General features: G+C 25.9%; 1 protein-coding gene across 2 annotated transcripts in view; it reads right to left on the bottom strand.

Moving 5' to 3' along the window:
• The window catches only part of LOC126906816 (intraflagellar transport protein 172 homolog), a 49930-nt gene extending 27172 nt beyond the window's left edge, over window positions 1-22758 (bottom strand). For both annotated transcript variants that reach the window (XM_050687688.1, XM_050687689.1), the window contains exons 1-13: window positions 22629-22758; window positions 17860-18003; window positions 17084-17196; window positions 16800-16985; window positions 15069-15156; window positions 11011-11234; window positions 9292-9459; window positions 8142-8344; window positions 6119-6275; window positions 5251-5369; window positions 3239-3417; window positions 2859-3002; window positions 2228-2528 (exon numbers count right to left, since the gene is read on the bottom strand). In XM_050687688.1, coding sequence (XP_050543645.1) covers window positions 2228-2528; window positions 2859-3002; window positions 3239-3417; window positions 5251-5369; window positions 6119-6275; window positions 8142-8344; window positions 9292-9459; window positions 11011-11234; window positions 15069-15156; window positions 16800-16985; window positions 17084-17196; window positions 17860-18003; window positions 22629-22667 — 2065 coding nt within the window. In that variant the 5' untranslated portion in view covers window positions 22668-22758. The remainder of the gene's footprint in view (window positions 1-2227; window positions 2529-2858; window positions 3003-3238; window positions 3418-5250; window positions 5370-6118; window positions 6276-8141; window positions 8345-9291; window positions 9460-11010; window positions 11235-15068; window positions 15157-16799; window positions 16986-17083; window positions 17197-17859; window positions 18004-22628) is intronic.
• Between the last annotated feature and the right edge of the window lie 1319 nt (window positions 22759-24077).

The following is a 24077-nucleotide window of genomic DNA, read 5'->3' as shown; positions in this document are numbered from 1 at the left end:
TATAAACAAATTCTATTGTTTGTTATTAGATATCAACATTTAAAGATTCAAATTTTTTTGAGTTAATATACTTGTATAATACATAAGGGATTACAAATACAGGTAGCTTACTGGTTTTTTATGACGATATTAGCAAGCATATAGCCTTTATTATCAATGGTAATAAGACACATTGCTGTGAGTTTATAAAAACACTAACTGGCAATACAGAAATTATATCCATTACTAGTGATAATTGACAAAAAACACTCCGTGACTGTAATAGCGATGTCATAAAAAACTAAAAAGTGAAAAATAAATATAGTTTAAAAAAACTGAAAAATACGCCTTTAAAGCATATCGAACTAAGAAGTTAAAAATAATTTTAAAAATAAGCTTAAAACAATAATGAACGAAAAATACTAGTATTATTGTGAAAAAAAGCGTGAGTGCTTTGTGCCATCATTTTCGTATATTGAGCGCCCAACGGTTTTTTTCACAATAATAATAGTATTTTTCGTTCATTATTGTTTTAAACTTATTTTAAAAATTATTTTTAACTTTTTAGTTCGATATGCTTTAAAAGCGTATTTTTCAGTTTTTTTTAACTATATTTATTTATATTGCATTTTATAAATATAGATTATATTTTAATTTGGTATAATTTTTTTTTATTAATTACAAGCAATTATTACTACATATTAGAATTTTTTACATGTAACACCGTTTGAACATTTTCAATGATTTTTCTAAACACTATATATTTTTCCTTTTCTGATTTTCATACCCGGAATTACATGTGTTTTACTATTGGTGCAACTAGAATAACAATTTTATGAAGTGCTGAATTAATTTTTTTCTTCACTCTACAAAAATTTGTTTACATATATTAAACTATTAATATATATATTTTTTCATTAGTCCACCAAGAACTGAGCACCCCTAGTTCTTTTAGTTATGACTAATACTTTTACAAATATATATTTTTTTAATTCCCAAAATTTAGACAAAGAGTCTAAATAGCTTAAAAATATCTCTAAATAAAATCTAAATACATACGTATATAGAGTGATTTTTTTATCATAAACCACTCAATTACTTACAGAATAATAATAATTTAGAAATTTTTTATGTATTATCTTTAGTTACACATTATTATTGAATTATTAACTATGTAATATTTTTTAAGTTCATACCTTATGCCTGGTAAGGGTGTCAACTTTGTTTTTTTAAATGGGAACACATATTTTGAATTTCATAAAATGTTTGAGTTTTTGATTTAATAATAAATGGCATTTAATTTTTTAGTATAACTTTATTTGTTTATTAGATATAAAAATTTAAAGTTTCAAATTTTTGAGTTAATATACATGTATAATACACAAGGGATTACACGTATTTGTAGCTAATTGGCTTTTTATAACATCGATATTAGCAGGTACACAGCATTATTATTATCAATGGTAGTAAGGCACATTGTTGTGTGTTTATAAATACACTAACTGACATACAAAAAGTATATTGATAGTCATAATTGATAATAAACAATCTGTAACTGTGACAACAATGTCATAAAAAAACAATTAGCCACCTGTATTTGTAATCCCTTGTGTATTATACGTGTATATTAACTAAAAAATTTGAAACTTTAAATGTTTATATCTAATAAACAAATAAAGTTATACTAAAAATTCAAATGTCATTTACTATTAAATTAAAAACTCAAACATTTTATTAAATTCAAAATATGTGTACCAATTAAAAAAAACAAAGTTGACACCCTAACGAGGCATAAGGGATGAACTTAAAAAGTATCACATAGTTAATAATTCAAGAATAATGTGTAACTAAAGGTAATCAAAAAAAAAAATTTTTAAATTATTATTATTCTGTAAGTAATTGAGTGGGTTATGATAAAAAAATCACTCTGTATATGTATAATATGATGTTTTTTAAATATCTACTTTTACTAATTTTAGTTTACTACAAATATTGATCTGTTTCATCGAATATCAAAAACAATTACTCGTTATTATTTAAATGGCATTACCGTATTAATTATTAATAGTATACTTTTTCTATCTTAAATCACAAGTTGTCTAAATTATGATTTACTCAATCAAGATTAGCCCTTAAAATTGTCTAATACATATATACAAATTTTCTTCTAATAATTTTATTAAAACACAACTTGACCAAATCAAATAACTTATTAATTGTTCAATTGAGTAAAAAAAATACACTTAACTGTTATCTTTAGAATACTGTTCTGCAAGCTTGTACGTTTCTTGTATATACCATGCTTTGCAATAATCTTTGACGCCTGCCAAACACCTGGCGGTTACAGGCAAGTTCATGAGCTGTAATCCTATGTCTGATAAATTCTGCCACATACCGTCGACTTCATATTGATGATCGTCACTATCTTCTAAACTTTCTAAGTATAATATTGCGCGACCAAAATCGCTATCATGTACAGCAGTTCCAAATTCTACTAGACGTTCATCGAGATTATAAGTGCACTGCTTTTCACCATCTTGACTAAAAATCTAAAAAATGTCAATAATGATATAATTACTGGTATTTATAGAGTATTAGAAAAAATAAACTATAGCAATATTTACTCATTTTATATTTTTTAAATATTTTTAAGGATTGTAATAAAAAAATTGATAAGATGTTTTTACTCCAAGATTCGTGAATATTATAATTCATTATACGATTCGTGAATAATAGTTAACTTTATGAAGATAAAAATTCTATAAATAATAATGTTTTAATGTGAATTATTTTCGATTTCAAAAAAATTAACTATTATTGTGTTTATATAGTATTTATCTTAATTTTTTGCATGTTCATATGCATTATAAAATACTCACTGTAGTTTTTCCGGAATCCCTCTCAACTGATGTTATTTCACCAGTTACTGATAATACAGTTACCCTATCAGGCGTATCGATGTTGTACCATACACAAGCTCCATGTCGTCCTTGAGCTACTACAACGTCACTGCCAATTACCCACTATTAGCAAAATATTTAATACAAAATCAAAAAAAAATAATTTTTTTATATCGAAAATTCTCGATAAATAAAAAAAAATTTTCCAGTTTTAAAGAACTTTAGTAAAAACATTCAAAAATATGTTCAAGAGTAACATAGAATTAAGTTTTCCTATTTTTTCTTAAGTACTTTTAATTAATTTAAATGATTTTTTTTTTTGTTAATACTTCAATATGTCATATATTTATTCTACTAACTTGTACAAAAGAACAACCATTCAAGAGAATTTCTTTGTGGCCTGTCCTTGCATCTAATAACGTGAGTGTGGCATTTTTATCTCTAAATAACAATTTGTGTCCGGTTTCATTTAATTCAAGCCAGTCGATTTTTGAACCATGGCCAATTTGAAGATCTACTACACCGACGACTAGGTCAACTAAATAATTAAAAAAAAAACACAACAAAGCAGTTTCAAAATTAAATTAGTTTAAATACTGTCTTAGTTGACAAATTACAAATTAATACTATTTTTATTAATGCACTTTAATTGAACCTAAGTTGCTTTTATGTTATTTCATAATAATACTTTTAATTGAAATATGGGTCTTTATAAAATAAGGCAAAGAATTTTGGGACATAGGAATCTGTTAATCTGTGGAAAAAAAATTATAAATAAAATCATTTCATACGTTTAAATATATTACAATACTAATCAATAACCTCGTATAGAGGAAGTCCGAACAAAGTACTGTAAATTATTTACGTACTCGTTTCAATGATTATAATAACTACTGTTAGAAAACTTTTTATTTATTCTAAATATAACTTTGTTAATTATATACAAGCTATACGAATGAAAGTAACATAAATACAATGAGTCCAATTTCGGGTTATAAAATATTTCTACCACGATAATAATCTAGGGAAAGTCCAAGAAGAGTGTATATTAATAATATCTCAAATCCAAATATCATAAAGGTTTTAAATATATAAAATGTATAGTATGGTAAAAAATAAATATTATCTTAAGAGAAATTGAGTGATTAGTGTTAAACAATCTCCTTGTATACTTTTTGAATTGAACAATTCAATTTAAGAAATATCTGTTCGGTGGAAAAATGAAGAGTTTAGGGATAAAACTATTTTTCCCGTGTATTCTTTATTATATCATATTTAAAAACAAAGCAAATACAAAAATAAGTATATTCTTTAAATGATTAAAAGTCTATTTATAATACAATTTATAATATGTAAAGTAAGACGTGTTAAAATAACGAATGGGAAGAAATGACAAATTTAGTACTCCTCAAAATCAATCACTTATAACAGCATATCGTAGTTAACAAAGAGCCTCTTGCAGGACATTTTGTTATTAACTAGTATTAACAAACGTTCACGCACGTTAATTATTTGTAGTTAAAAATTCATAATCAGCGTGTTTTTTTGTTAAATATCATAACTATGGGTATTAGTAAGCCAAGGGAAATTGTTCTTATAATTAACATAAAATTAAAGATTTTAAAGAATATTTTATTATTAAAAAAAAAATTCTTATATGTGAAAATATTTTTGTTGAATTAAAATACGTCAAAATTACATTAAAAACCAAAGCATCACAAGCCATTGGCTTTTTCAATATTTATAAATTTTCCAAAAACTTAAAATCTAGAGAAATTTTGAAACGAATATTTTTTCATCAAAGCGTTTTAAAATATAAATGTAAATCATTATCACTAGTTAACCTATAAATGTTTAAAATTTTCTGATTCTCTCCTACTATGACACGTCCCGACTGTGTTAGTCTTTTTTTTTTTGTTATAATTTTAGTAAAATTTATATAAACATTATCGTAAATCTTTAATTTTTTATATTAAATTTTTAAAATTAGTTAATTGAACATTTTTATGTCATTCGAGTGCTTTATTGTCATGGTAGGTGTAAGTAAGCTTATAAGACATGTAATTAACCGCTACTCGTGATAATATACGAGAAATTGATTACCAATAATATCCCTGGGATTATGTATTTTTATACCTCAGTCTTTTAGTGTTAGCTTTTAGACATAAAACTTAATATCAACAAACATTTCTGCCACAAACATAAAAGTGAATACTTCAACACTGAATTTCTTAAAACCATAGTAAGTTTCTGTTTCCTTATTTGGTAGTAAAAATGAATTCAGTAGTAAGATAATGGCTTGATATGTTGTGAACGGAATGACTAGAATAGAGACAGTAAGCAGAAGGAAATAAACGTATTTTTCTATTACCAATACAAATTGTCTTTAGGTCCAGTAAATAGGCAAGCTTTTTATTGTCCTCGTTGGAATTGAATTGTTTTCGTTCGTTCAACCGTACGCTGATCAAATGAGGATTTACAAACTCGGTCCTGAAAAGTATATATAAAAATATAAACAGAGCTTTAAAGATCACGGATTTTGTGTGTTTTTTATAGTTTAACTGACAAATCGGGTGGGTTTTGGATAATACTTCTTTTGACCGAAATGAAACAGACTGGTCAGGCTAAAATCTACAACTACAAGGGATATAGTTAACCAAGGAAAAAATACGACCACAGAGAACAATATTTTATACATTTTAACCTACGCTCTTATAAAATTCAAGTTGTCAATAAAACGTCACTTCAGAGATATAAAAATTCTAAGTAAATTATACTCTAAATTTGGATAGGAAAAAGTTATCATTGGGTAATTTATTAGCAACGACTATAAATTAATTGAAGTATCATTTCTATGTAGATATTAAACTGTATTTCAAATTTTTCATAAAAGATTCGTGACTTCTTAGAATAAATTTCAAAATCCATTAAGACATAGAGAAATGAAATGTTTCACTACCTATTATAATTAATATATTTAATGTATATAATTATAAGTGTAAAGTGTATTTGAAACTTCCATTTAAACGTCATTATTAATTAATTGTTTATTTCCAAATAACGAAATTGCTATGACACTATAAAAATTTGTCAATAATTATTTTTACTTTCAAACATAAGACTCCGGTCCAATATAAACTGCATGGTGTTAAAAACTAATCAAGAATGTAGGATATTTATCCAAAAGAATACTATAATAATTACATAGTATAATTTTTTTAACGGATGTATTTGTTTACCGAACTGTGGCTAATATTTGATCATTGCCATATTCCACGAGTGTCAACTCTCCACTGTTGAAAATCATACAAACACTTGGATTCTCAAAATAAAATTTTTCATTCTGTTCTGAGTACGGCCAAACGATTTCACTTAGTAAATTCCTTTCCATATCACCTATCCAGAAAAACAAGTTTACGCATAAAATTAAGTACAAAATTGAATACTTATATCTTCAAACTATTGTTTTTTTTACTTAAGAAATTAATTATTATAAAGGTAAATTTGGAATAAATTAACTAAAAAAAAATATTTAACTTAAATTTTCATTGTTAAATCATTTTTCCATTATTGGTGAAAATTTAATTATCAAAAAAATGTGAATATTTACTTAATTTAGTCATTAATAGTATAATATTTATATAATTGACCAATTTTCAACTCTAAGTAGGCACGGTTTAAATTTGTTTAATAGACCTCAAAAATGTAGAGTTACAAGGTGATTCATTTTTTTTACATTATATATTTAATATTTTTATATATTTAATTTATTTAATAATAATAGTTAAACAAAATTTATTGAACTTTTTTTTGGTTTCTTTTATGTTAAATGTACATACTTTTCTCAATTTATCAATCATAAAGTATTTTTATATTGATCCCTTATACCTTATAATGGTGTCAACATATTTTTTTCAAAAGGCAACATACATAATTAACTAGCTTATTATAGTCTAAAAAGGGTAATCTAGTAGTTCTTGGTGTAATCTTGAAGCTGAGATTTTTATTGTAATTGGTCAATTACATTGAGGTTCTTCTTGTAAGCATTTCTTTAAAATCTGTGCAATAATTAGATTTTGTTCCATAGTCAACTGGTTATTTTGTGTTTTAAAGAAGAGAACCCTGTTTTGGTGATTTTGTATACTCATTATATATGACATACATGTACAAATGTATGTATAACCACAAGTGATCAATTCTTATTATAAATTATAATAAGAATTGATCACTTGTGGATATCGTCATTTAATACTAAAAAATATTTAACTCAAAAAGCCTTAAAAATATTTAAAAAAGGCACGTATATGTATTTCTGGAACCATGATAACATTACCAATGTTAAATAAAAACTGACACCCCTACCGAATAAAACTCCATTATATACTCCTTGTGACCTTATCACATAATGGTTTGATATTTTAGATTGTCATATATTTTGCCAGTTATAACATGTTTAATAATACATTTTATAGTGGGCCAAGATTAACTAAATTATTCTTATTTTTAAACATTTCCAAAGTCGATGTTATATTAAGTTTTTTGTAATTATTTACGATTTTAATTAGTTTTATGGTTTTAAGGGAATGATTATATGTCAATAAATATTCAGCCAAAGAAGATATATCAACTTCTTGATTTTTAAATGTTTTTTAAACCAATTTTTTTATAATAGATTTATTAAAATTATAATTATTTTTAACCACATTTTATGGTAATGTAATAAGTGATAACATGATATTATAATAATGGTAGTGATGACTGAAGCTAAGATGTCGGTTGCTATTTTTAGTCATTTCTCAGCCGTACTCTTTCTCCTGCCTAGATATAAACATGTCAATAATTTCCAAGATACTGGTCTAAAAGTTGTATTAACCAATCATTTTTTTAAATTAGACCTATTTAATAAACTAGTTAATTATATATGACGTCATATTAAAAAAAGATGACAATCTTATAAGGTATAAGAGATGAACATAAAAAATACATTAGGATTAATAAATTGAGAAAACCTAGTTTATAAAAAAATTCAAAAAAAATTCTCAATACTATTTTTATTTTTTGTTTAATTAAGTGGTTCATGTTAAATGATTCTCTCTGTATACATAACTTTGGGGTTGAGACTTGAGAATTTCTTTAAATTTTTTCTTTTATTTATAACTAAAGATACTCTAAAATATATATTTTTAATTTATTAATATTATAAAAAATAAGAATATATTATGATCATTAATAATAAAGCACAAATTAAAATAAGGTACAAACCAAAAAGTAATGTATCTCTAGTTCGACCAACTAAATATCGATCATCACCCATAACACGGACATCTTCTATTTCATGACCATATTGTGATCTTAGTATAACACCTTGATGTGATTGTTGGTTATCTTCAATATTTAATGATTTTACTAAAACTTGACTTGGCCCAACATAAGTCATTTCAAATTTATTTTTCCACACTGCTCGTCTGAAATATAGAATATTTAATTTAAATAAAGTATAAACTAATTTTTAATACCGTGTTTAAATGCTTTACAAATCAAAAATTGCGTCTTAGAAAAATATGTTAAAATCTCAAATATAATTTATAATTATTTGGGAAAAACCATTAATAAAATAAATTTAAAAAAAATACAGTTTTATCATAATAGAGAGTTAGTATCATAATGTTCCAAAGTTATATAAATTTATTGATTTAATTTAAAATAACTTTCAAATATTTACTTTTTGTTTAGTCTTATATTATTCCATTTTCAAAAGTTTTTCAATTTTATTATCATATATGGTGTAGTATAACTAATTTAACTCGCATTCTAATAATTAAAAGTAAACATTTTCTTAACAGTGTTAACGAATATAAGTAGTTTCCATGATATATAGATCAAATATCTAATTAAATAAGCTTAAATTATTACTCAGAGAATTTTAGTCAAACAATAAAACTAACCTAAAAATGTACATGTTATTCCACTTCAACACTTTTGAATATGGTATATATTTAAGTGTATACAATTAATTAGTTTTATACCTTCCTTTTCAATTACTTGGGTAGGTAAGGATTACTTTGGGAGTATAGTCTTTAAGCTTTATTTGTCCGAGTAATTATAGTCAGTTCACTAATGTCTAGCTTTGGCTAAATTAATTTATCAACTTGAAAACCCACAATATGTGCTATGCACCTGAGGTTAAAATCGGACATGATATCGGTTTATTCACCCCCCACAGCAGTATAATTTTTAAAAGCACATAGTTTATTTTTAGACGCTGTGATGTAGGTGAGAAATTAATTTTATTTCATAAATATATTACTTTTATAATAATTTTTACTCTTTTTTTTTTCAACAAAATATTTCCGAATAAATATCAGTCACATTCTTTAAATCTATTATTTTAATCATGACCAAAAATTCTTACTTAATCACCGATTCAAATACTTCTACGCCACCACACAGCGTACCACATACTAAACGTGAACCATCTTTTTTCCATGCTAATGATGTAATAATGTAAATATTATCAACATACAAAGTGTTTTCCTCTTCCCAAGTTAATTTTGATGGACTCCAGGAGTATAAACGAAGTCTAAATATAATATCATAAAGTTAATGTATTGATATCATAAAATTATATGAGAAAAATTTATTGAAATATCTAAACAGTTTAAAATAATTTCTCATCTTAAAGTACCGAGCAATTGGTATGATATTTAACTTGATAAGTTACATATTTTATTGCATTCTGTTTTATTATGCTGTAGAATATTTAAATTCTGCCATAAAACTTGTTGATGATTAATTTTAACCAGGTTGTTTTAATCGATGACTGGGAATCAAAATGATTTTGGTGCAGCTAAAACATAGCTTTTACGTGATATAAGTTAAAGAAATTAATTTGAACAAAAGTAAAACTTTCGTAAATATTTAACTTATGCAAGTATTTATACAATAGTATCTAAATACTCAGGAACTAAATAAAAAATATTTTGCTGAAAAATTTTTGTTAAAATTAATTCCTTGTTAATACCAAGCACATAGCCAAACATCACAGTTTAGTAATGTTGTAAATACAATGTTATTTATTAAGAATATAAATCCTGTTTTTTCATAAAATAATTAATTTTACATAAAAATGTATTGAATAAAGATTTATTAATTTTTATAAGCTTAAAACAAAATAATTTTGTTTATGAAATATATTCATGTTTTCAATTATAAGCTGACGTTTCAGACTCTATGCAGAGTCTATTTTCAGAGCGTTAGTTACAGGCTCGTGGTTTTAACTATACTGTCGGCTTAACTTGTTGATAATTTGTTTTTATATCGGCTGATAACTGATAACGTCGATGTTTTTTATCTGTTGTTGATAGCAACTGTCTGTTTGTTGTTTATATCTGTTTTTTGTTTTTGTCGTTGTTGTTGTTTACGGTATTTAGTTCTTCAAAATAAATGTACAAAGATGCAATAGAAACAGAAAAATGTCCGGAAAATTACCTATAATACACCAGGTTAAAAGAAAATAATTTAATGTGTGAAAAAACAACAATTAACATAACAGATAATTGCCAGTGTCGAAAAGAAAAAGCTAAATGCCAAGAATGCCGTAAACAACAACAAAAACTAGATGTAAACAACAAACTGAAAGTTGTTATTAACAACAGATAAACAACATCGATGTTATCAGTTATCATCTGATATAAAAACAAATTATTAACAAGCTAAGCCGACAGTATAGTTTAAACCACGTGCCTGTAACTATCTCTTTGTAGATGTACTTTACAACAAGTCCAGGTACGTCAACTCATAACTGAAAACATGGTTACATCCGTAAACATTTTAAGCAACAACTGATAAATCATAAAACATAAGTTATATTTATGTTTTCTATTCCTATTATCATAAAGGTCGCTAATTTCAATATTATTAACAGTTTTTAAATATATCTTACTTAATGTAGCAGTACAAAGGGAGTAAAATTTTTAATATTTAAGATTTCTATCAAGTAAACAAAAATAAACATCAAGTGTATATACAAAGAATAACAAGTTTATTGTTTTAAAATATAATGAACTCATTGTTTACTTTTATTTAACTACGTACTTTTATATCACTGAAATTAAAAAAATAGATGTCTAACCTATTAAAACTTCCAAGTACAACGGCCTGTCCACTGGGACTACAACAAGCTACTGTAAATTCTTTTTGATTCTGACAACCACCGGTCGGCGAGTAATCGAACTGTCTACTAGACCGTCCGTTTTGGTCGTAAAAATGTACTGTACAGTCGCATCCAGCCGCAATTATGTACCCGGAAGCCCAACACAATGCATACGGCGGAACCGGATGTACAACGATGCGCCCCTGTAAGACAAATTTGACATTTATTAATATAACGGAAAGAATTATAGTTGTAAATAACTTTTACAAGAACTATGGCTCTAATTTATATTGTCAACTAGGTAATATGATTTTCTTTGTCTAAAAAATAACAACTTTATGAAATAAAACTTTAAAAAAGCTCAACTAATATATATTAATTAAATATTCTAGTTGAAAATGAACGTATGTCCAAAAAAATTGTTTAAAACAATAAGATAGGAAAAAGTTAAATTTAAAAAAAAAAAATTTTTCTTAGACTACGTTCTTTTAAAACTAGTCCATTCAATTGTATTGAACAATATTCAGAAAGTAATCGTTATACGGTTTTTATAAAAGAATTTCTTTTAAAAATATTAATTCCCCCTAAAGTTTTTTGTACAAAAAAATCTACACCACAGGGAATGCGATATAGTGGCATAAGTATTTATGATATCTAACAGTGATAAAATCACTATAACAAAAAATGCTTCAATACAATTCTGTAGATAGTGTTCAATTTTACAAAGAAATTTTTAGTTTATTTCAAAAGAAACACCAATTATTATCCCCTTCATTATATACTGATTACAAGTTTTCAGATTTATAAATATAATACATGAATAAATACTTATTATAGTAATTAAATTTAGTATGAAATTAATTAGTACTATAATTTTTACGGAGAATTTATAAAGTAATATATTTTATTACTTCAATGGCAAAAGTGTATTAAAATTATGTTAATATAATTGTAAATAATTACATACAATGTATAGACTTGAACAATTAACAAAAAAATTATACAGGAATGGTTTTTTTACATAAAAATAACATTTCGATTAAATTTAAACGGGGGCCACTTACATAAAGAAGACAAGTCACTTGGATACATTTTTTTTTATCTTATAGTAGGTAACATAAGTTATAATATAATATATGTTTGAAGCTCAGATACTTCCGGAATATTTTCAAAACTTAAGTTGAATAGGTTAATTTTTCATGGAAAAGTTGCTATCCTTTCTTGTGGGTATGTAAGTTGTCAGAATTTCAATAAGTATATACTTAATGAAAAGAATATACATAAATTATTTATAACAACATTTTTTTTTTGACTCAAGCATTTTTAAAATACTTACGGCAATAAGTGTTTTAAGTTAAATAGAAAAAGTTTAAAGAATCGAAGTGAAAGTACCAGGCACCTTGATTGATTCTCATCCCTAGAGATACAAAGTACTAAAACGACTATCAAGAATGCTTTTTTTATGTTTATTTTGCTAACATTGTTAGTATTTGCGATATTGTTCTATAGTGTATATTACTGTATAGATATTTTTATTGATTAATTATTCTTGTGATTAGCAGCACATTGTACTCTCTATTTAATCGCCCTACGCAAACAGAAATTTTTGTTAAGTACAAGTATTGACAACGTGTGAAGTATTCATCAGTGCTGGCAACTGACTATTGTCCAGTCCGTAATAGCGCAGTACTGATTGGCATCTTTCTTAAGCACTAATCCAATTTTGACGGTCAGTACTTGGTTGCCATTGATGGCAGAGTATTTTCGTAATACTGATCATACAAAACCTGCTGTACTGATCTGTTAGTACGGACAACCGTTATCATCCTAGACGTATTCCAGTACTCATACAGTACTGGTAGCCGCTTTTGCGCCACAACTCCCAGTATTGGTGCTATTTTACACCTGTTGTTAGTTACTATTTAAGTAGAAATTATATGTTCCTGTGCACATGTCTCTACGATTCATCGCACTATCTTGTGCACGAGAGTGTCCTAACGAATATGATGCAGTTCCATACAAAACTATTCAATTATTAACCTTGAGACTGCAATTCAACCCACTCATCGTCTGGACCGCTAGTCATCAGTTCGATATAAAAAAATATATTATTTATTGTAATTATTTAATTATTTTTAGCTTTCATGCATAGCTGAGCAACTATTGGTTTTGTTCTATCGTGTTTTTTTTTTTGTGACACTATATACAATTACTCTCTCTTGCATTTTATCATTTTGCTCAACGACACATCAAAAGATCACAAAACGCATCAAAGCGACAGCGATTTTGATCAGATATTAATCAATGCTAATCTAAAAAATACTTCATATCCACTACGCAGAATTCCCACTGAACTTAACATTTTTGTTAAACTTTATTGTATTTGAGACTCGTGGTGATTAGTTAGCCTCTTCTGGTCATTGATATAATATATATTCGTTTTATATTTAATACATAGTCTTATTTTGTTGTTTTATCGATTATCCTAAGTTTCTATTAGTTTTAAGTTACACCCTTGTTGCGATACAGTCTTCTCGTCAACCGTTTCTTGATAACAAAAACTGAACCACGCGAATAATCACACCCAAACCGAACAGTTTAAACAACCAGTTGTTCAATAACACAGAATATTTAATCAAATTATTGGCAAATTATTAAGTTAAGACTTTTAAGTTTTCTAGACTGTAGTTATTTAATTGAATAACATATTTATATTTCAATTTTAAGGAACTCCCATTTCAAATGAATAAATTCCTTTTAAACACTAAGCATATATAATTAATTCTATACAAATTAATTATTTGTTCTCATGTGACTAAACAATAATCTGACAAAACACTTAAAATTATGGTGTGGTCTACAAGAATTATCTCATGATCTTGACATAGAGAGTTAGACGTGTCACAGTACGTTCTAGAAGACATTGTTTTGCTATAGAACTTATGTGCTATTATAACGAAGACATGTAGTCCTTGGGGATTATTGTTTACGCTGTAGAAAACGATGTATGAAAACGACCAAGGTTCTAACTTAAAACAGTCTTCATAACATATGAGGAGATTAATTTTTGAACATGCAAGTAAAAGTTTTTCATTGTTATTTTAAATTAAAAGTATAATGAATCATTTTCATACAGCATTCTTAGAAAAGTTAACGAATTTAAATTGCTTTTGCAAAGCAACTACTTTTAATGCGTAGCGAGTTCTATGAAATATTATTCTATTTATAATATCATATACAATATTGTTTATTTTCACGCGTTGATAACAATGTTAAATACACATTCGTGTTGTAAATTTTAAATAATATTACCTTTTATTTGTTTTATTTCTAAATAGTAATATTAAACACAAATAACTTATAATTAAGATAGTAACAAAGAAAATAGTCTCGGAACCTATGAATGATTTATTTAGATATTTATTTTATCTTTGATAAAGCTGATAAAAATGATAAATAAAGTTTTGACATAAATTGTGTCTTAAGGGAAAATATCTGTTTTTTTAGAATAACAGAAAACTGTCAAAGATCCCAAGAAATAATCGTCATACATTATTTATGTATGTTTGCCTAGACAAACGTGTAATAAAATAACAGCACAAAAGTTTTATAAACAAAAACATACATTTTTGATCTACTATAATGTTATTAAATAAAGTTAATAATTTAAAATAGCGTTGTATTATATGTGCTCTAGTGAAAATTAATTTCGTTTTCAGTATTACTTTTTTTAGTTTTTAATATTGTATTCATTAGGGCTAAGAATTATATGAATTTATAATTTTTGTTAAGTTATTTTTAACACCCCATCAGTCACTACAATTGTTTATAATATCGACTTAATAACATAGTAATGTGTTGTTACCGAGAATATAGTTTTGGGGTAGATTAGGGAGATGTATCCTTCAGAATGAAAAATATTTCTATGCTACTTTATAAACCAATAGTAAAGTCGCACAAACTTGGGACCCACAAGTGGTTCAAAGAAAATTTATAAGTGCATAAAATCCCTAACTTTAGTAGTAAAAAATACTTACTTGTGGTTCGTTTGATGATCCTTCAGTCAAAAAATATCGTACAATTGAGCCATCAGCATGACCGGATAAAAAAGCAGTACCCCTAGTACTAAAGAATATCATGAATATAAAATATATATAATAATTAATAAAAATGTTAAAACTCAAAATTTATACTTAGATATAGAAATAGAATAATATGTTTGGAGGAGATACTAAACTTGTTTTTCTCCATCCGAAAATATGTTTTATTGCAATATATAAAATATAATATCCTTATTAAAAAAAAAATGTAAATCAGCGGGGACACTAATTTCTGATCAAGCATGTAAGCTAATATAGACTTATCATAATATAATTAAACCATATCGAGTAAATCCTTGTTATACATTTATACCAATACAATTAAATTGCCAGATTATTAAATTATGTGCCATTTTATGTTTTCCAATAATTTATCAAAATTTCATATTAAGTTTGAAAAAAAAAATAATAGTAATATATAACAATTACACTATACAGTGTCTTAGATTTATCTGACAATTTATAACTACAATTATCATTTTGTTAAAAACAATTTTTGCTTTCTTAAACTATGTTCAAAGCATATGTTTTATTATTTATCATTAATAAGCAAAATAACAAAAAAAATTATTTTTTCAATATTTCAAAATTACTATTTTTTTAGACGTATTGTACAAAAAAAGGTGAAAAGTCGATAAAAATTATAAGATAAGTACTCATTCAGTAACATGTAATTTAAAATATAGAATAAATATATATAGTTTGAGTTGATGCAGTTCATTGTGGTGTACGTACACTCCACGCTGTTCCATACTCACTTTATGTATTAAAATCCTTGTAATTCAGTATGTATTTGCCCTAACATTGTTATTGGTCAATTAATATTTTTTTAAGAAAAATACCTAAAAAAAAATTGTTTTTTTGTTTTAATTTAGACATAAATAGAAAATAGGCTTTAAACGTAGTCTAAGAAGGTAATTATTAAAAAAAGAATTCAACAAAATGATAACTGTATCAAAAGTTTTAAAAGTTGTCAGTTAAACTTGAGACACTTTGTACAAGCTAGCTAAACAGGTTTTCATAACATTTTATATAACTAACATAATGTTCAAATCCTTGTGAGTCTTATGTTATTATTATAAACAAAACGTGTAATATTCTCTTATTATGACTTATGGGATAGCTAAACTAATTGTTTCTGTAATAAATGGTAAAGCCATCTGCTTAGTTTAACTTTTCTTAATTGGAGTGCTTGAAAATTTCGTATATTTACTCTACTTATTGCTACATAAATTCATTTAAACTTGGTATCATAACTAAAATTTATTGAAAATCATAGCCGCGATGAATTTTTGTAGATGTGGAACGTAATTTCTACACTTAATTGTATTTAAGAAAAAAATGTTTGTTGTCTGGAAATTTCTTTATAGTAATATTGAAAAATTATTTTTAATTAACTAAAAATAAAATTTCAATTTATTATTTTATAATGGAAATTATTTTCTTCAGAGAATGAATAGCTAGTAAAATTTCCAACAATTTTTCATACAGCAGTATGAGAAAATATAAAAAATTTTCAATGAGATAACACAATTTTTTAGTTAAATACTCAGTGGCGTTCGTTCATTGGTTGTGTTACCTTATGAACGGTAAAATATACAACTGCGATGTATCGATAGTATTAGTATGTGCATTAATAAATAAAAATATTCAAAACGATTAACTTACTTAGAAGCTAACGATACAACATATGAACCAGAAGCGTAAAGGGTTTGAGATTTATTGGTCTTGTGGTGGGCAGCTCGTATCTTGCCGTCTAATTGCCCGTAAATTATCGGCCCTTCAGACATCCACAGCATACAGGTCACAGGAGACTGTGTACTAAATTTATTGCATATCACCTTTTTGGCTCCCCTGTAATTCCAAATAAACACATGCCATTAACATGTATATTCAAAATATATACACGGAACTGAGTGTTTTACATTTCTAAACACAACCATGTAACTCACCAACTGTCGCCAATTTTGTACACGAACACCATGTTGTCGGTTTGCCCGACGGCTATTTTTGTGGAATCTGGTGAAAATGCTAAACCCTTGACTGTGTAACTTTTGCGACCCGCCTTTGTTCAAAATAGAATTATGTAATTATTGAAAACCATTGGCAGAAAATAGTTTAGTAAAAAATTGATATTATAATTTAAAATCGTCGTTCAAGTATATAAACGGTAAATTTAGACGCAGAAATGTTATTAGTTATTTATATTCCTAAAATAAATGGCATCAAATTTGCTTTGTGCAAAAAGAGTAACTTTAATTGAATAATTAAAAACGCAATTTGAAACATATTGATTTGTTATTTTAACTATAATATGTTTACTCATTGTAACAAATCGTTTAAATTGTTGTAATTCTATTATGGAAAAAAAATTTTAATTCGCATCTAATTTTACGCGTATTTCAAAAATCCTTTTTGATAACCGAATTGTTATTTGTACTATTAACAATAATAATGTCATCTATTCCCAGAACTACAATAAAATAATGCTGTCCCACTGGGATGAATAAAATAATGACGCCTCCGAGAACCTTCATAAAAACAAAATGGACTGGTTAAAACAAGGTTGGAGGGTTAGGATACACTGAATGATTTTACGAGTTTATGTTCATCTCTCTTCCTCCTAATGCATTTAAATACACCGATTTGTAGTCGGTTAGCGTTTTGGGTGTACATAAGCCCCTCGACTTACTACCCCAAATATAATACCCCGCCACTTTAAATTTACCCCGTGGTCCACAGGTTTTGTCGGAAACTTGTCCCTTTTCGCACCGTTCTCGTCGTACAACAATACCACACGGTCATTGTTGCACACCGCCAATTTTTGGTTATTTGGTGCCCACGCAACAGCCAAAACTCGACATGGTCCATTCTATAAAAAATGAAAATATAATAATTAATTTCTACATGTGATCATCGACGTCGTTTTCAATAAATTCTTTGAGACATTTCTATGGATATCGAGGGAAATATGATTATTTAATAAACAAGCTACAACGTAAATTGTACTTAAAAGACTTGGGCATCAAATCAACATCTAGTATATATGACAGTTAATTCAATTATCAATATTATTTTTGCAGATTGAATAATTTTTTTTTTATTTATAAAACCTTTTTTTTAATCATTATTTTTTGGTAGAATTTTCTTATATTAAAAAATTACCGACTAAATCGAATAAGTGTGGGGACACACCCCTAGAACATAAAAGGGCTGTAATTTCATTAATGCGGTTAACCTTTTATTTTGTTCATTAATTTGCTTTTTTTATTTTATGCTTATGGTTACTAATTTCATTCTAAAATTATGCGATTAATATCAGCGATAGCGCTGATAGGTTATAACTAGTTTATAATAGAGCTCATTTGATGTATTCGTCATTAAAATAGGTCCAGTGAGAGCTGAGAATTTTTGTGAACAGACATAAAAAAAACACACACCATTACAATTCCAAAATCACCTTTTCAGCGTCGTATCGAAGCTACATATTATTGCTCTTCGTCTAAGATATTTTCCTGTAACGGCTATTACGGGGCTAACATTAAATGTTATGTAAAATGATTGTCCCTGTTTTTGAACATCATATTAGACCTATACATATTAAAAAAAAAACATATTGTCTTCCTTTCCTCAAAATTGTGTATTATATAAAACAAAAAATGTTTTCTTCCTAAATTTTTTTTTTTTTTAATGGCTTATTAATAATTGGGTTTTTCTATATGTTTAACATGACATGTAAACATATAGGAAAATTACATTGTAAACATTGCATGTATTTTACTAGAGTATCAGCTGTTTTCAATATTTATGATAGAAAGTCAAAATTAAAATTATCTTTAATTGTTATATGAAAATTTTTGATCAGACGATTATTTTCACTTATAAAAGTAGCAAAAATGAATAAGCAGAGAAAAAAAGCCCACAAATTATAGTAATTATACTTTCTACGACGTTGACAATTTTCAAAATAATGAGATTAAATTAATTTATCAGATCAAAACCGGTTCATTGCAAAGAGTACGCAATGGAAGATACTCGAATGTTTAACGCCGTGTGTCGTTATCGCACCGCATCTAGAGGTTTTCCCCACACTATATAAGAGCAGTTATTCTCGACGTCATAGACAGTCTTTCATATGATAATTCAATTATTTTTTCGTCAGTATATTGCATAGTTTTTTTTGTCAATAGTTTTATAATAGAATTATATTAGCTTCGATGCGAAGCTGAGAAGGTATTGATTTTACTAAGATGTGTTTTTTTTTTTTTTTTTTTTGTCTGTTACCACTTTTTCTCAATTCAAAAAATCAAAAAAAAAAACAAGATTTCTTTCAATGATACGTCAAAAGATCACAAATCGTATCTAGTCGAAGACATTACCCTTAAAAATTGAAAAATTTCCCTCATTCCCCGTAAATGGGGGAAACCTCAAAAAATATTATAAATTTAGAAATCGCTAATTTTCGAAATTTTTTTCTTTTTTTTTTCTTAAAACTACAATTACATTTTCAAAAATGCACAAATCAATATTATTTTTTTTTTATAGATGCATGATGTCATTACCTATCATTTGGTATATTTTTTTTATAAATCTGACTTTTTACCTGCCCACAGGAGGGGATTTAAAATGACAACTTTTTTACAAAAAAATTAATTTTTTCAACTTAACTTTTGAAAGTGTTCCGGAAGGTCTGACACTTTTATATATATCTTAAATTAAAGCTAATGTAATATACTTTATCATGAAAAAAAAAAATTTCAGACTTTATTTTGTCTTCACGGTGAAAATGGCTACCAAATGCTATTATTGTGTGAAAATTCTCAATTTTATTTTTTACATTTTTAACTTTAGAATGCTATAACTTATTGAAAAGTGTATGGATCAACATTATTTTTTTATGAGAAATACTATTTTTTAATAATCTCTTTTTTATTCGACATACTTTATCTTAATCAGGATATTAATAAGGAACTAGCAGTTTATGAAGCTTTTGGAATAATCCACCAATTTTTTAAAATTAAACACTATCTAAAGATTTGCATCGAAGCGTTTTTTTTTTATAGTGATTTTAATCACTGTCAGATATCATTATACTTGATCCAACTATGCCACGTCACCACTGTGCCGCGACCCCCCTGTGCTGGGTTTTTTTTATTCTTCGTTATGTCGTGTTTGTAACATTATTATTAGACATTTCTAACAATCGATTGTGTTTAGTAGCGTTAAGAGGTGTTTAGTCTTTTTACTTAAAACTCAAAGATTAACTTCCGTCTACTACAATTTTATTTAAAATATCTAAAGTATTTATTTAAAAATTGTTTTTGCTGCTGTTGAATTAGATACACAGTTTTGTCACATTAATAGATCGTTTCGTTAAAAATTGTTTCTCTCAAGAATAAATAAGTAAAATTTAAAAAAAATAGATAAATTAAAATAAGAATTGTTTGAAAAAAATGGACCTACGTATTTGGCCCCTAACTTTTTAGACAAGTTAACCAAGTGTTGCAGTTCTGCATATCTGACATTCAATGTGATTTTTTAAGTATACTATATCCCAATTAAAGTGTACAATATTCTTTTTGTAAAATATTGATTTTTCATAAAAATGGATACATTTAAATTAAATTTATAAGCACAAAACTTAAATAAATACTTATAGTTGTAATTAAAATAAGTAAACTATTATTATTTAATAACTTAATATTAAAATTTTTACGAAGATATCATAAATAATTATATTTCATTATTTTTATGGGATGAACGTGTATCAAAATTGTAAGCAAGATTGGGCAAGTTAATGATTTCTTTTTGGCTAGTTGAAGTTTAAGTTCAGTTAGTTTTAAAAAATAAGTAACTATCTGTATGGTATCTTACTGATGACTTGATAAATTAATTACACGTAGTCATAATCTTACTTTATCAAAAAAATTAAAATGTAAAGAGTAAATGTAATTGAAAATATTAACATTGCCTTATGTCATCTAAAAAAAAAATTATAGGATGAAAGGGCTATTCAAAGTTATATTTGTTAAGTTAAAAAAAAACAATTCTGTTCATACATAAAATAGGTTCTAAAAATTTAAAAAAATCACATTCCATTTCTTCTATATAAGGAAAAACGCATCGATTGCATAATATTGAATGTTATGCATTCGTCTACAATTATTTAATTGAAGATGAACATCATATTGAAGTGTTTTAATGGACATTATATTTATGAAAATTGAACTGATAACAACTACAAGAAGTTGAGCGTGTAACTTCACAGTAATTCTGAAAATATGTCATCGTATGTTAATGAAGAAAATTGTGATTAAATACATATAGAAGTTGAGATGTCAAGTTAATTTTATGAGTTCATTTAACAATTACAGAGAAGTGTTGTTAATAATTTTACACAGGCTTTTTTGTTTAATTTATAATTTATTTTAAAATTTACTACCCATTCAATTTTTTCATAAAAATAATTTAGTGATTTTTTAGTCGATTAAAAAATGCATTTAAATCGATTTACAATTAACGAAAAATAAATGAGACTTTTATATTGTTGTTAATAATATAGATAGACAATTACTCTGCTTACAATGTTAACTAATATAACAACCAGTTTTATTAATGAATTATATTGTCTGATTAATTTAAATAGGTTAAGTAACAAACTTTGATTAAGTTAAGAAAAATTACATTGTTTTCAAATTACACATTAGTAGTTAATGGTAAAACTAATAAGATAGTTTAGTCCAATAAATTTCAGTTAACATAATCTTATTTGTAGACTTTATTAGTTTACATACTAGTAATTATGTGGATTATTTCTTGTGCAACAGACTATAATTGATTAGCAATGTAAAGTTTTGTAGTTTTTTTTCCAGTGATTACTAGGACAAAGTTCACATTTAAACTGTTTTCAGAGCAGTTTTCTGGTACCTCTATAAATCTATATTAATGTGATATTGACCATCAAAAAGTTTCTTTATATAAGGTCAATTGAAACAATACGAACAAGGAATAATAAATGATATGATTTTTTTATTCAAAAATAGTAACTTATTATAACAAATCTGAATTTATTTCATAGTAGAGTTTATAAAAATCAAATTGATAGTATTTCGTGTTATCATTGTTTTTCTTATCAAACTTACTCTTAAAGATATTTTTAACAAATCGTCATTGAATTTTATACGTATATTATTGCTTCACATTTTTCTGTATTCATAAATTCATAAAAACTATCTGCAATAATTGATTAAGTGTTTTTTATAGAGATTTTATGAGACTATATAACTATTAGAATAATTTGAAGACATCACATTTTGTCCAATTACATTTGTTGTTTTCATTTATTTTTTAAGCACTTTATGTATTAAAACTATTTATTTTTATTAAGTATTAATTGTATAATTTTGTTTTTAGTAATCTATCATTAAATTAATTTCATTACAATTCTAATTTTTCGTGTAGGAAATTTTTTCCAAGCGCGTAGTATTAAGAACTTACTTCTACTTCTACCAATGTTTGTAAATGTTTCAACTTCATAACACGTTCAACTCTTTTTAAATTTCCTGTTCAGAAATAAACGGAAATAACTAAATAAAACATTAAAATGTTAAAAACTCATAGAGTTAACATACACATGTTCACTAATACGATATGTGTTGTGTTATCGAAATTAGTCGCTATGGTGACTGTATTACGCCTGGCCATAGGCAGCAGCTGCGGTTAGTGGTTATGGTAGAATGAGTAAAATAAGTATATTTTAGAAAAGTGTGCACAAAATGTTGGTAATAACGGTTTTAACACATATTATTGTTATTATTACTACTATTGTTATTACTATTACTATTTTTCTTGTAAATAAAGAAGGAATTGTTATGTCAAGTGAGTGCAAATAATGTACTATAGAATGAAGTTTTCATTTAGAACCATGAGCCAAAAACAAATTTCAAATCAATTTTTTTTTTAACTTTATACCTACAGTTTTTACATTCATCCATTTTTCGATGCTGACATAAAATGCATAATATTAAAAACATATAAAAAAACCCTAAATTTAATCACACTGTCCAATAAACAAATTATTGATCATGTTTATTTTAATCATACTTATTTTAATACCTGGGTAGTGTTTCAAGATGATCTGGTTATATAAAACATTATTAGAATAATATAAGTATTGGATAGTAGACGGAAAAACAAGCTACGGAAAATAATCATTGGATAAAATTTTCTTTTAAAATAAAGGAACGGAAATCCATTGTGTAAAAAACCCTTGGTAAAAAGCAGCCACAAAAAAATACTTAAAATTCAAAATATACTTTTAATTCTAATGAAATTTTTTCACAATTTTGTGGCAAATAAGATTTATTAGCTATTTTAACAGAAAATAAAGTAAAGAACGGCATGCTTTATTTACGTTTTATAATGTTAAAAGAAGTAAAGGAACAACCAATGTTTCCAATTAAACAATGGATTAAAAATTATGTTACATTAACAAATTATGATAGAACCAATGTTGGGTTTGATACGATTCGGTTCATTATTTGATAATTAAATAAGAATTGAAATTGCAGCTAATTAAACGGAATAATCACAAATAAAAATGAAATAAAATTGGACACTACAAACAATTTTAAATTTATTTTTAACAAAAAAATTAATTTTAGTATTTTGTTTAAGAATGACATTTTTGTTCATGATTAAATTCTGAAATATTAAAAATATTTAATTTGATATATTATTAAATATGATAAATATATATGTTAGTTAAAAATCTCACGCACAATATTAATATAAATATTGAATAATATTAAAAACCTTTGAAGTATTGCCAACATCTTGTCGTTGAGACTTCAGTCATTTCCAATGTGTTTACAACGATGATAGGCTTTTCTTAATACGGTCAATAACGTGCATAACAGACCGTATCTCTGTTAAATATAGAATTGG

This window comes from Daktulosphaira vitifoliae, unplaced genomic scaffold, assembly GCF_025091365.1.
Source record: "Daktulosphaira vitifoliae isolate Bord-2020 unplaced genomic scaffold, ASM2509136v1 Scaffold_5, whole genome shotgun sequence".
In the NCBI taxonomy this organism is placed as follows: domain Eukaryota; kingdom Metazoa; phylum Arthropoda; class Insecta; order Hemiptera; family Phylloxeridae; genus Daktulosphaira; species Daktulosphaira vitifoliae.
The sequence above is the reverse complement of the archived record's forward strand: the minus strand, read 5'-3'. Positions and strand labels throughout refer to the sequence as shown.